Below are 13418 nucleotides of genomic sequence, written 5' to 3'. Positions count from 1 at the left end.
ATTATTTTATATTTAAATGCATGTTTTAATATAAGTAGAGTATAATAATATAGTAACTTACACGTAAAATAACATAACTTTATAACCATAACGCCGCTTTTAGAAAGTATTGTATATCACTAATTTAAAGCTTACACTGAGAAAAGTAAAGAAAAAGGTGTGTATTTATTAAATAATCTCCATATTGCAGTTAAGGCTTGCTAATTGTAGCTCCATACGTTTCTTAAATCCTTCCACAACGATATCCATTTGTCTAAAAAAAAAGAGAATATATTTGTATATCTAAAATTTATTTTTTGATAACATAAAAGATTTCTTGAGTAAAAGTATACACTTACTTCTTGTCCTCTTCATTTTCTAAAGGTGGAATACCAGCTAATGCCTCCTGTAGATAGTTTCTGTAACAAACCAATATAATTGTATTGATTTTCTCAATACTGAAGAATACTTCCATCGTAACTTTATCGCGTTTATACACTTCTCTTAATACACATGTGATTTTTAATAGGCTTTAGAAAATACGGTGAGCGATAATACTTTCTATCTTGGAATATTTTACACATTTCGAAGGACCAATCGAATTAATAAATGGTACAAATTACTTTCGTAATAGAAATAAGGTACATTATGTAAATGTATGAGATGAGAGCGATCATCACAATTAAATCTATATGTAATACCAAGTTTCAACTGAGCAATAACTTTATATTTATTTTTCTTACTAGCTGACCAGATCGATATTACCCTGTCTTAACAATGAACATTGAATTTTAAAAAGTCGGTCTATTTCTTACTATTTTTCTTTTACAAGAATCTACTCCCGACAATAACAAACACAACAAAAAAAAAGTTTTAACGAAGGTGGTCACGGCATCACACGTGAAAGGTTAACCGTTCACATGTGATACCGTGACCACGGGTAGTTGGGTTTCATTTTCATATATACATATAAATTATTTCTGAATTAATAGAAACGTCGTTGACAAACTAAAATTAATCCACTAATTTTAGTTCGTCAACGACATCGATTCAACAAAACTAAAATTAATTTTAGTTTACAGTTGACATGACCTCTAATTACTAGAACTACATGAATATTAAGAATACAGAGAATACACGTGACTTACTCTGCCTTGTGCGTGAGATGCGAGGCGCAGGCTAACCGCAGTAGCGTGCACTCGAGCCGCGCGAGGAAGGCAGCGGAGCGCGACGCCCGCGGAGAACACGCGCCCAGTCGGGCCACCTCCTCGCACACCGTCTCGCACACGTCGCGCACGTACCGCGCCGCCGCCGCCCCGCACACGCTGTCCACCTGCACTCCACACGCACCGCACACGTCACCACAGTCTCGCACGTACCGTACACTTCACCACACCATCTTGCATATGTCACCACAACGTCTCACAAACGGCAACATAACGGCAATACACATGACACAACAACTACATCGTGCACGCATTGCGCCTCACACATTGCATTCCATACAAAACACGAAGCTCACACATCATCCTTGCATCTTAAACTTTACGGTTAAATTAAGTGTGGTTGCAAATCCATGTGTATCAATATTTATAAATGACTAGACAAAAGTATATTTTTAACCAATAAAATAAAGACAGACCTTTAATCCTCAATATTTATCATCAAAATCATCGAAATTTACAGTTGGTTCGATCTGTAGATATTGGATTCATGTACCCAATAAAGAAGAAAAAATAATCCAAATCTCTGAAATCGTGCGTAGTTACGAGCGGTACCAACCTCTGCATGAACGGCGATGAGGTTGTTTATGATCTCGTAGAGGTATGGCCTTGCGTCGTTCGGCAGGTCGTTAGTGTCGATCCGCTGGTGGCCCATGTACATACTGGGCTCGATGGTGCCGACCAGTGGGTCTCCCTTGTGCTCCAAGTACGTTTCTGCGATCGTACTTTCCAGGTTGCCCAGCGCGTCCTTACACGCCTGTAGCGCTTGACTCGGATTCGGCAATCCGAACCTGGTGAATTTGATATTTTTCTTCTATTATTATTCACGATAATAACAACATAGTATTGTGAGTAAAAATTATCACCATTGTCATAATAACCCATCGTACATATAAGGCTTATTTTGTAAGAGTTTGTACAGAGGAGGAATGAGTATTAAACTATAATTAGTATTTTGAAGAGCTTAGGTTGCAAAACAGATAATAAATAGTGGAATAGATAAGCCACAAACACATCTCTAGACATTAAGTTTCCGTTCTTGGGAACATCAATGCAGTATCGATCTTTAATTTTAATAGAAGCATAGAGATCTTTGAAGGAGATATGCATCTTGATAAGCCTGTAACTACTGCTAAAAAATGTATTCTCATTTGCTTGTAATCCTAGACAAATATGACTTAGCCTTGAAGTTATTTTTTATTTATTTATTTACATATACTCTATATTGACCGATTACAGAACAAAATCAAAAACAATTAAAATAGAAAATATACATTAACTGATACAAAAGGCGGTCTTATCGCTAAGCAATCTCTTCCAGACTACCTTTGGGTGGATAGAGAAATAAAAATAAGAACAGGGTAGGTGGCGGTAAGTTAATGATGGATGTTTTATATAGGTAAGTGCGGTCGGTCGTAGGTGTTACTATCAGATGAAGCAGGACTAAATATCACCAAGTCGTAAGCAGACTTAATCACCAACAAAAAACAATAGTGTGTAATTGTTCCTCACGTGTTGAAGTCGGTGGCGATGTTTTGCAGCGTTACACGGCGAGTGTACTGCGCGTTAGCAGCCGCCACCAGCAAACGACGCTGCCAGCCACTCTCTGCCCCGCCCACGCTTTCGTCCAAGGGCTGGTCTAGCGCCACGGATAGGCTCGTGTTGTTAAAGTCCTGGATATCGATGTATTTATACTGTTGTAAACATTTATTTCTGAGTAGCTTACTATGTAGATTGTGATATGAGTAGAGTATATTTCATATGTTAATAAAATTATAGGTTAGTAATTTAGATTTCAGAAATGACAATGCATGATGGTTACTACGGGCATCATGATAGCAGAGTCAGTTATACTGTTTGTTATTATTCTGATTACTAATTTGTAACAATCAGTGTGATTTCCATTTCAGTTACATAGAGTCAGTTAAATCACAGATAACATAATATTACATACAGATACCCCATCCCATACAAGAAAATGGTTCCTTCCTAACTCGGGCTATTCTTCGGGCTATTTTATTTCGCCACCGTAGCCGCTAGATGTCGCTAGATCTGAAGCAGTTCGGATTACTAGTGGGTGCTTAGTAACAAAGCATGAAAATAGATGGCAGTGAATTCAGTCTACATGACATCTGTTTTGCAAAGATATGTATATAATAGATATGTAGGTAACTGTATCATGTACCTCATTAGGGACGATTCAAGATTCAATGTAAATGTGTAGGTATAATATCGTTAGCCGACACTCTGCAGATATGGCTTATGTGCCAATGTATATACCTATTGTGTTATGGTTTATTTTACATTCCATGCCTATTTTTTTTGATATGTTGTAACGCGTCTGCGCTATACGTACAGCCTGATTTTGATACGTTTATACTCGTACGTATCAAAATCGGGCTATACGATTTTTTATTTCAATCGTTATATGTATGAGACTGATTTTAGCTACAATTAATTTACTGGTATATACCTCATGTATTCTACGATGTACCCCTCTTTTACCTAATGAGAATTCCGCTATATCTTATATATAAATTTTGTATCACAGTGTTAGTTGCCATATTTCTCCCACATTTTGATGAAATTTGATATGTATACTTCCCAGGTCTGAGGTAGGGTTGTTATCTATTTTTTATACCCCTAAGTCATAGGGGTGGCCTACCCCGAAAAAATATTTTTTGTATTATGGACAATTTTTTATTTATTTATAATGTTACATTGAAAATACATACACGCCTAAATTTTCACCCGTCTTTCACCAACCCCTATTTTTAATAGCGATATTCTTACAAATATTATAAATGCTAAAGTAACTCAGTCTGTCTGTTTGTCTCGCTTTCACGCCAAAACTACTGAACTGATTTAATTGAAATTTGGTAGACAGATAATGTAGACCCTGAGAAAGGCTACTTTTTAATGCGAAAAAGTATTGAAAGGGGAAATGAAAGGCTATATGAGGATATCGCAATTTTTAAAGTCAGATCTTGTAAGATTAAGTGAACAGGGTCGGTCTAGGTTTTTCATTATTAGAAATGTGTAACGGGGTAACACGTTATTTAGTGCGAAATTGTGTATATTACAATAAAATTTAACGAGAAAATATTATAATGATATCACTGGGACACTCATTGCCTTACTACTATATCGTCCGTTAGTCGCGAACTTTCTGGAAACACGAGAGGCGCTATCCTATTGGTCGGTCGGCGCGGTTACCGCGCGTAGATGAGTAGATGAAGTACTTAGACGAGTCTCACGGCGCCGCAGCGTAAGTACTTACTATACATACGTAGTATACATATGGGTATTACAAATGTTTTTATTACTAGTAATATTACTCTGTTATCTAAGCAAGTAATGTGTGCTTATTTTGAACTTGATAACATTCTGAATTACTCGTATATCTTTCAATATCTTTAGCGGTATAAACCAGGTTATGTACTACTACTAGTATTGTTAGTGAGGGATAAAGTTGATGAACAAAAATAAAACAATATTCGTATTAAAAATATATTCATCTAATATTTTTGGCATTATTTTTAAGTTTCTTCCAAATATAAGGGGTCTGACATGGGGTGTTATGTACCTACATTAAAAGATAATTTTTGAAATGTATGAAATGTAAGGACCTACATTAAAAGATAATTTTTGACATGTATGAAATGTATGAAAGAAATGTATGTACCTACATAAAAAGTTCATTTTTGAAATGTATGAAATGTATGAAAGAAATGTATGTACCTACATTAAAATATAATTTTTGAAATGTATGAGATGTATGAAAACAATGTATGTACCTACATAAAAAGTTCATTTTTGAAATGTATGAAATGTATGAAAGAAATGTATGTACCTACATTAAAAGATAATTTTTGACATGTATGAAATGTATGAAAGAAATGTATGTACCTACATTAAAAGATAATTTTTGACATGTATGAAATGTATGAAAGAAATGTATGTACCTACATTAAAATATAATTTTTGAAATGTATGAAAGTAATGTATGTACCTACATTAAAATATAATTTTTGAAATGTATGAGATGTATGAAAGAAATGAATGTACCTACATAAAAAGTTCATTTTTGAAATGTATGAAATGTATGAAAGAAATGTATGTACATTAAAATATAATTTTTGAAATGTATGAGATGTATGAAAACAATGTATGTACCTACATAAAAAGTTCATTTTTGAAATGTATGAAATGTATGAAATAAATGTATGTACCTACATTAAAAGATATTTTTGACATGTATGAAATGTATGAAAGAAATGTATGTACCTACATTAAAAGATAATTTTTGACATGTATGAAATGTATGAAAGAAATGTTTGTACCTACATTAAAATATAATTTTTGAAATGTATGCACCGTACAATAACAATACACGTTAAACATCATACCACAGAGTCATACGCAAGTTAAAAACAAACTGCTATGATATTAATGAGAAAGGAAAATAAACTTTATGGTATTCGAGTTAGGGTCGATTTCTCTCTTTTTTTAAAACTATTTTAATCTTACCAGTTGCCAGTATTCGAAGACAGCTACGATTCGTACTCGATATTTTAAATTATTATGTAATCGATTTTTCAGTACAAATGTAAATAACCAACGACACTAATAATGTACTACTATATTCCGTTCTTTGAAACGGAATACTGCTATACTTAATACAAAATAATGAAAATTTACTGTTCACAACGACTCATTAAAAGCATCATCGAATAATGCGCTGTAATAAAATCCTGTTATCGATTATTAAAAAAAATCGATAATACATGTATTTATTTTTAATATGACAACACTTCATACATAAGTATTATTGGAAATAGTATTATTTGCTTGTTCGGCTATTTTTAATTTACTTAAACTTTTTTTATATGTTTAATTTACAATAATAATATATTAAGTGCTTATTATTGGAAAATATAAAAAAGACATTTAATTAGGCCGATACAAATGACAACAATGCCATCTATGAAAGCATTTTGAAAACATTGAGCCCCGTATTAGCACTGATTAAAGTGTAATTAAGTACTGGAAAATAACAAAATGAGTAAATATATGAAAATTACTTTTCTAAACGCATTATTTCATTTTAACATGTATATATATTTTTTTAAAAATGGATTAAACTTTTTGAAAACACAGTTTTGTTTTTTAAAACGTTTGCAAAACTATGAAGAATTCCATCGATACCAATCACGCCATCTATATGCAACTTTTAGCAATAATAATGGCTATTTCCTCATTGAGTGCCACTGGTTAAATAAACGGAATTGTTATAACAATTCCATGAAAGGCCTTTTAAAAATAAAATTTGTATGCGAAATGAGATATGCGCAGCGAGTTGGCACGCGGTGCATGCCGTTGTAGAGTCGATAGAGGCGTTATAAACCTAGCGTACTAAAGGCGTACTTGGTCGGCGTGCTGCAGCGCGAGGCGGTGCAGCGCGGCGACGTACGCGAGCAGCGTGAGCTGCGTGTGGCGGAGCGTACCTGGTCGGCGTGCTGCAGCGCGAGGCGGTGCAGCGCGGCGACGTACTCGAGCAGCGTGAGCTGCGTGTGGCGGAGCGTACCTGGTCGGCGTGCTGCAGCGCGAGGCGGTGCAGCGCGGCGACGTACGCGAGCAGCGTGAGCTGCGTGTGGCGGAGCGTACCTGGTCGGCGTGCTGCAGCGCGAGGCGGTGCAGCGCGGCGACGTACGCGAGCAGCGTGAGCTGCGTGTGGCGGAGCGTACCTGGTCGGCGTGCTGCAGCGCGAGGCGGTGCAGCGCGGCGACGTACGCGAGCAGCGTGAGCTGCGTGTGGCGGAGCGTACCTGGTCGGCGTGCTGCAGCGCGAGGCGGTGCAGCGCGGCGACGTACGCGAGCAGCGTGAGCTGCGTGTGGCGGAGCGTACCTGGTCGGCGTGCTGCAGCGCGAGGCGGTGCAGCGCGGCGACGTACGCGAGCAGCGTGAGCTGCGTGTGGCGGAGCGTACCTGGTCGGCGTGCTGCAGCGCGAGGCGGTGCAGCGCGGCGACGTACGCGAGCAGCGTGAGCTGCGTGTGGCGGAGCGTACCTGGTCGGCGTGCTGCAGCGCGAGGCGGTGCAGCGCGGCGACGTACGCGAGCAGCGTGAGCTGCGTGTGGCGGAGCAGCTCTGCGGCCGGCTCGCCGCCCGCGGCCAGCAGCGCGCCCTCGCGCCGGCCGCCCGTCGCCACGCACTTGTGGATCGCCGACAGCGCCTCCCGGGTGTACGTCTCCAACAGATGCGGCTGTCGACACCACCACGCTCGTTGATACATGTATATACATGCATTGCATCCACACAGATAAAATGAGACCTATTTGGACTACGAGTCGAACATAAAGAATTACAATAGACAAACAAAGGATAATTTACAGCGCAATCCAGTCCTAAGCAGAGCCTACTATCGGTACTAACCAAGTGATTAGAAATATTTAAATATTTCTTTACAAATACTTGCATAATATTTCTTCCAGGTTTCAAGTATATGCTATATTTAAGAGAAAATAGACAAAGAGTTAGGAGATAGCCCCTAAGATCTGTCTGTAGAGACACTACAATGCCATGAAGAGCAGATAGCTGTATACACTGTTACTTAAGTACAGTATAATTTGTACCATAGTAAACTGCATATAACTGCATACTGTCTAATCATTCCCTGTCTCTCTCCCGGAAGGCAATGCTATCTAACTAATACTTACAAGTTTGGTAATAGCACCATAATCGGTGTACTCTTCAATTTTCCACGTTTCCTTGTCTGCGAGCGCCTTAACACGCTTGTGTGCGCGTTGTAGGAAGCAAGTCATCCCATACACCCGGTAATCGAATATAACTTTCTCTACCACGCTTAATGGCTGTAAACAACAACAACGTACATATATAGTAGTCTGATAAACACATTATCTTCCTTTGCGTTGCATAAACAGGTAACAAAAATATACCTGTGAGGGCAAATCTAGTTTGAGCAGCGAGTCGTAGGCCTCCCGCAGACTGCGCAGGTTGGCGACGAGCCGCAGCCGCAGCGTGTCGGCCGACACCGCGCCGCCGCCGCACATCAGGCACGTGCGCATTTGTGACGAGAACTGCTCCACCGCTGCTATTATCATTTCCTGTTCACATCACATACATTGACATTACATGTAATAATTATACTTATTGTGGCCGCGTTTTCACCCGTGTGAAAGTCGCTTATGTGTTATTCTGATGTATAAACTATATTATTGTAAAATTCCTTTAAAATCCATTCAGTAGTTTTTAATTGAAAGTATAACAATCTTCCACATTTACAATATTGTGCCTTCACTTGTAATATTTCTGTCAACACTTGGCACCTGTCACCTGTCTATTAGTTTAGGTCACAACATAACTTCGATTTAAGTTCACTGTGGAGTCAGTCTACGTTAAGCGATGTAGCACAAGACTAAATAAACTTGTTAATGTAGTACAATCATTCAACCTGTAAATCTAAATTGTTATTAATCAGCTTATTAATAACAATTTCGATTTACATGTCGAATTAATTTATATAAATATTTAAATGTATTTGGAGGATAATGACATTTATAAATGTACATAATTTTATATTAGATTTATTTATTACGATATCATTTCAACATTCGCATACCCATACGAGGTGCTGCATGTCATGAACTTTTATTAGTTAGTAAGATCCAAACTGTACCATGTGGCAGACAAATAAATTTAGTAGCGACAACCATCCAACCATCGCGCTACACTATTAGTAAGATGTGAACGATGGAGATTTTGCGGGTCGTAGATATCGGGTACCTTGAGTTGTTCGTGGCGGCCGGGCGCGGCTGGCTCGCCGGCGAGGTCCCGCGCGAAGTAGCGGCGGGCGAGCGGCCACAGGGCGTGCAGGTGCGCGGCGAGCGCCCCGCAGGCGGCCGCGCACCACGCCGCGCGCACCGCACTCAGCCCGCCCGCGCACCGCGCGCACTCCGCGCACGCCGCCCACCACGCGCCCTCAGAGCTCTCTTTCGACTTGCGCTTCCCTGCATCATCATTCAACATTTCACCCCGGAATAAGTCCAAAGTCCACTGCTGAATAAAATCCTCCCCAAAAGTCTCCACGACGATCGGTCCTGCGCTGCTCGCATCCGACCTTCTCAGCGATCTCGACCAGATCGTCGGTCCCCTTGTTGGAGGCCTTCCCGCGTTGTGTCTTCCGGTCCGTCGACAATTCGAGGACTCTACTACCCCTACTGCCATCTGTTCTACGAGCTATGAGCCTTGCCCACTGCGTGGCGCTTGCCTACTTCTATCACCATAGATTACCACCAGAACCGAGTCTTATTTGATTCTAAGAAATACTTTTTTTAATAAATCCTATTCCTTTGTTAACTATTATTTGAGCTGAGCTCTCCTTCAACTTGCAAGTGCCTACATACGCACTTCTATCACATTTAAACTTGAACTTAACTGTAATTTTTTAAAGTTTCAAGTTAGTTAATACTGGAATTATTCTAAAGATAAAATTTTATGAACCTATAAAACCTCTTGCTCATAGAATACATTTATATCTGAAAAGAACTATATTAAAAGAAACATATGTTACCTTTGTCACTTAATTCTTGTTCTTCCTTTTGTTTAAAGTGGTCCTTGACTTTGTTCATAAGATTCATTAGGTATTCTTTTCGACTAATAATGGCTACCCATGCCGCATCCCCTTCCCAGTTCAAACTCACTAATAGCCTAAAATCAAAATAAAACCTTGATTTAAGTAATTTCTGGATGATTTCCATTAAAATAAGTAATGAATTTGTATCTGTTTTACTTCTTTGGTTGAATGACTATTAATGTATTTAGATAAATAAAAGCACACACATATTCAAATTTAAACTTAAAATACTTATAGTAGTAATACATACTTTATATATTTTATTTGTTCTTGTACATTAATAGGCATTGTCTTCATCCTTGTGTGTAGCTTCTCTTTCAAGTCTTCAATTTTTTTGTCTATTTCAGCTAGAATTTTTTGGAATAACTACAAAATACAAAACATTGTTATACATTATTATGACTACTATACATATTGTATAGTTTGTCTGTTTGGAATCAATATTCCAGAGTTTTTCTTCCTCATTTAATCATCAATCGAATATTTAATATAGTTATTTGAGATTTAAAAATGGCAATATACTAAATTATCTTTAAATTACACATACTGGAACTTCAAAATGAATGAATATTATTTTGTGTTTATATGACAATACCTTAATATCAGTATTTCCAAATAGGTTTTTAACTCTCGTATAGTCATTGACTACTAAATCATACTCCTTTTTCTTTATGTTATTATCAATGGATGCTGGTAGCTGAAAAAGAAATTTATGTCGCATAAGCAGCGACAGAGCTTCTCGGGTTTTATCTGCATTTTCTTTACGTGACAGTATTTCAGAAAAAAGAGAATCAGCCAATGTGATCGATTCTGGAATAATAAAGGAACAGAAATAGTACAAACCACAGGGGAAAAAATGTTTATGGTAGGTATTAGAGTGGGAACTCATGGTTACAATGTACTAAGTAGATCTAGTGATTGTTATATAATAATTAGTAATATTTGATTGTTTACTAAAATTTGGAACTCCATACCTTCTATGGCAGCTTGTAAACTTGGCAGTGGTTCTTTGCCATTTTTTCTCTGGTCTTCCTCAAACATATTTTTGAGTAATACAAGACGATCTAATTGGTCCATAACAGCTCCAGTGTTAGCTTTCAGAAAACTAAGGTGACCCTCTTTTTGACTTTCAACCTGATTGATAATAATTTAAATGTGTTAATACAAACTAACACATAGTTTGTGTGAGTAAATGAAAGTGAGGGTTACAAAAGCCAGAATCTGGTTTTCTAAATATTCCCATAAGATAATAGATTCTATACAATGATAAATTAAAATGGTTTATTTTACCAGAATGGACACACTATAGGATATTACATATATTTTTTTTAGTTATGGAGTCACAAAAAAGTTTTGCACCAGCACAATTACATTGTATGTAAACATTACAAAATAATTAAAATACTTACCTTAAAAATTTGCAACTATTACATTCTTATTACATATAGATATTTTTGCTTACAATTAATAATTACTATATAACTCTTTTATTGTGCTCAGAAAAATATTTACAAAATATCTTTAAATAAATGTTCTAAACACAAGGAGGCTTTATCATAGCAATTTGTAGCACATAACTTTAATTAATACAATTAATCTAAAATAGGACAGGAATCTACTTTTTTTTTTTAATTATATTATATTACTGATATTACTATACTGATTTAACTAGGACATAATTATTGAATATTCTGAGCTCACCTTCCTTTGCAAAAACACCATTCCTGCCTTCAAGTCTTCATATGAGGTATTGCTGTGATGTTCTAATAGATACCAGCCAGGTTGGAAGTTTTCATCAGTCAGATTGCCTGACCTGAAATTTTTATTAAACATCTATATGTATATATAAGTATTAGTAAATGAGTTATATACTATATTGCAATAATAAATATATATTTTATAATTTAATCCATTTTGAAAATTTGAAAATTAAAGTTTGTGCCTTAAAAATTTTACCCATCTGGAAACAGTTCATGCAAATCTTCCTCAGGGAACTTGCAATCATCTCCCTCTGTAGACAATCCTAAAGGGTCAGGTGGGGTGTATGTAGTAGGAGACATGGGCCGCCGACCCCATGGTAGGGAGGGTGGTGCAGCTTCCTCTACCCATACTGCACTCTCTTTAACTGGTCCTATAGATTCATGATAGCCTGAAAATTACAAAATGAATAATAGACAATCTTTTATACTGCTACTGTCAGAACTAACAATTATTCTAAATGAAAATATAAGATATCTTGCACCATTAAGAAAAATAAAAATGATTCTAATGAAATACTGAAAGTAGTTTTCACTGAACTTGTTCACTATATATATTAATCATTTATCTGGTGATCTGTATTACACCAGCTTCTCACAACAATTGATTGTAATAACAAATTTATGCATTAATTATCCAAAATAATACATGTATTCATTGCCAATGTATTGTTGTACAATGTTTGTGAGGAGAAACAAATAAAAATATCATTTATCTATGCTACAAAACATAACCATAAGAAAAGTATTTATAGCTTATAACTTGAATAAAGTACAAATCATTTGTACAATGGGATATATATAGCTAAGAAAGAGTCAATTATTAGTAGAGATCTCACCTCTGAATTGTACCGTTGATGTGCCCTCTCCGCCAGACTTGGTTGTAACTATGATGTCTCCGCGGCCCTTACATGGCCCTGAACGAGCCACTATTTTGTTTTTACTTTTCCATTCAGCCGATAGTAAACAATCACACCCGCATATTTTTAAACCTGTTCACAAATTATATACAATTCTATAAAAGGAATAAGTGGAAATTTAAAGTTTTTAATGCAACTAACTAACTAATAAAAGGTAGATGATTTGAGACACCTTAAATTTCATTTTCAATATCTTTAGTTCAAAAGTTAATCTTGTATATTAGACTCCCATTTCCGTATTTAGACTACAGATATGGACGTTGTGCGTGAAAAAAATTATCTTACCAATTAAATCAAATGCAGAAGTGCCTAAAAACTCTCCACGAATTGTTACTCGTGTTCCTGGAGGGCCTTCTTTTGGAGAAACGCCAGTTACTACAGGTGGTGGACCCATATTTATTAAATACTATCTTAATAAAAGAATAAATGAACAGTTTATCAATTGTTTAAATATGAATTAATATTAAAAATTATTGTTTTTTGCAGACTACGTGTAATATAAAAAAAAATTACTTAAAAAAAGATTTTATTTTTGAAACATAACAGGACAGACTAGGTGAAACTATTTAATAATATTTATTGCTTATAGTTTTAATTTTTGACATATTAAACACACCACAGATCAAAATATTGTCAAAAAACTTCATTTACAACAAGTATACATTAAATAATTAAAACCAACAAAATTTACTATGAAAGAATGTGAATATTCTAATTGTCAACGTAAGTCTTAACATGGCTCTATATATTTTTTCCATTCAGTTATTCAGAGCAATACAGTATTTTTTCACATTTGTAATAAGTTCTTTATTTTTATAAAATGATAAATAATTTCTCAAAAGTGCTCTTTTAAATGATAAATAAAGTTTAATTACTAAACTAAACT

At 36.3% G+C, this 13418-nt stretch overlaps 1 protein-coding gene across 1 annotated transcript; it reads right to left on the bottom strand.

Moving 5' to 3' along the window:
- Window positions 1-8: 8 nt before the first annotated feature.
- Window positions 9-13098, bottom strand: LOC131844500 (exocyst complex component 2). The gene is made up of 17 exons (XM_059193407.1): window positions 12818-13098; window positions 12452-12604; window positions 11812-12004; window positions 11557-11668; window positions 10830-10989; window positions 10451-10665; window positions 10106-10221; window positions 9793-9929; window positions 9006-9229; window positions 8159-8326; window positions 7919-8071; window positions 7270-7464; window positions 2715-2875; window positions 1762-1993; window positions 1128-1312; window positions 339-398; window positions 9-253 (listed from the first exon to the last, which is right to left on the bottom strand). The coding sequence occupies exons 1-17, from the start codon at window positions 12924-12926 to the stop codon at window positions 169-171; spliced, it is 2658 nt and encodes an 885-aa protein (XP_059049390.1). The 5' UTR covers window positions 12927-13098; the 3' UTR covers window positions 9-168.
- Window positions 13099-13418: the final 320 nt, after the last annotated feature.

This window comes from Achroia grisella, unplaced genomic scaffold (assembly GCF_030625045.1).
Source record: "Achroia grisella isolate CSIRO2021 unplaced genomic scaffold, CSIRO_AGI_Agris_v1 utg402, whole genome shotgun sequence".
In the NCBI taxonomy this organism is placed as follows: domain Eukaryota; kingdom Metazoa; phylum Arthropoda; class Insecta; order Lepidoptera; family Pyralidae; genus Achroia; species Achroia grisella.
The sequence above is the reverse complement of the archived record's forward strand: the minus strand, read 5'-3'. Positions and strand labels throughout refer to the sequence as shown.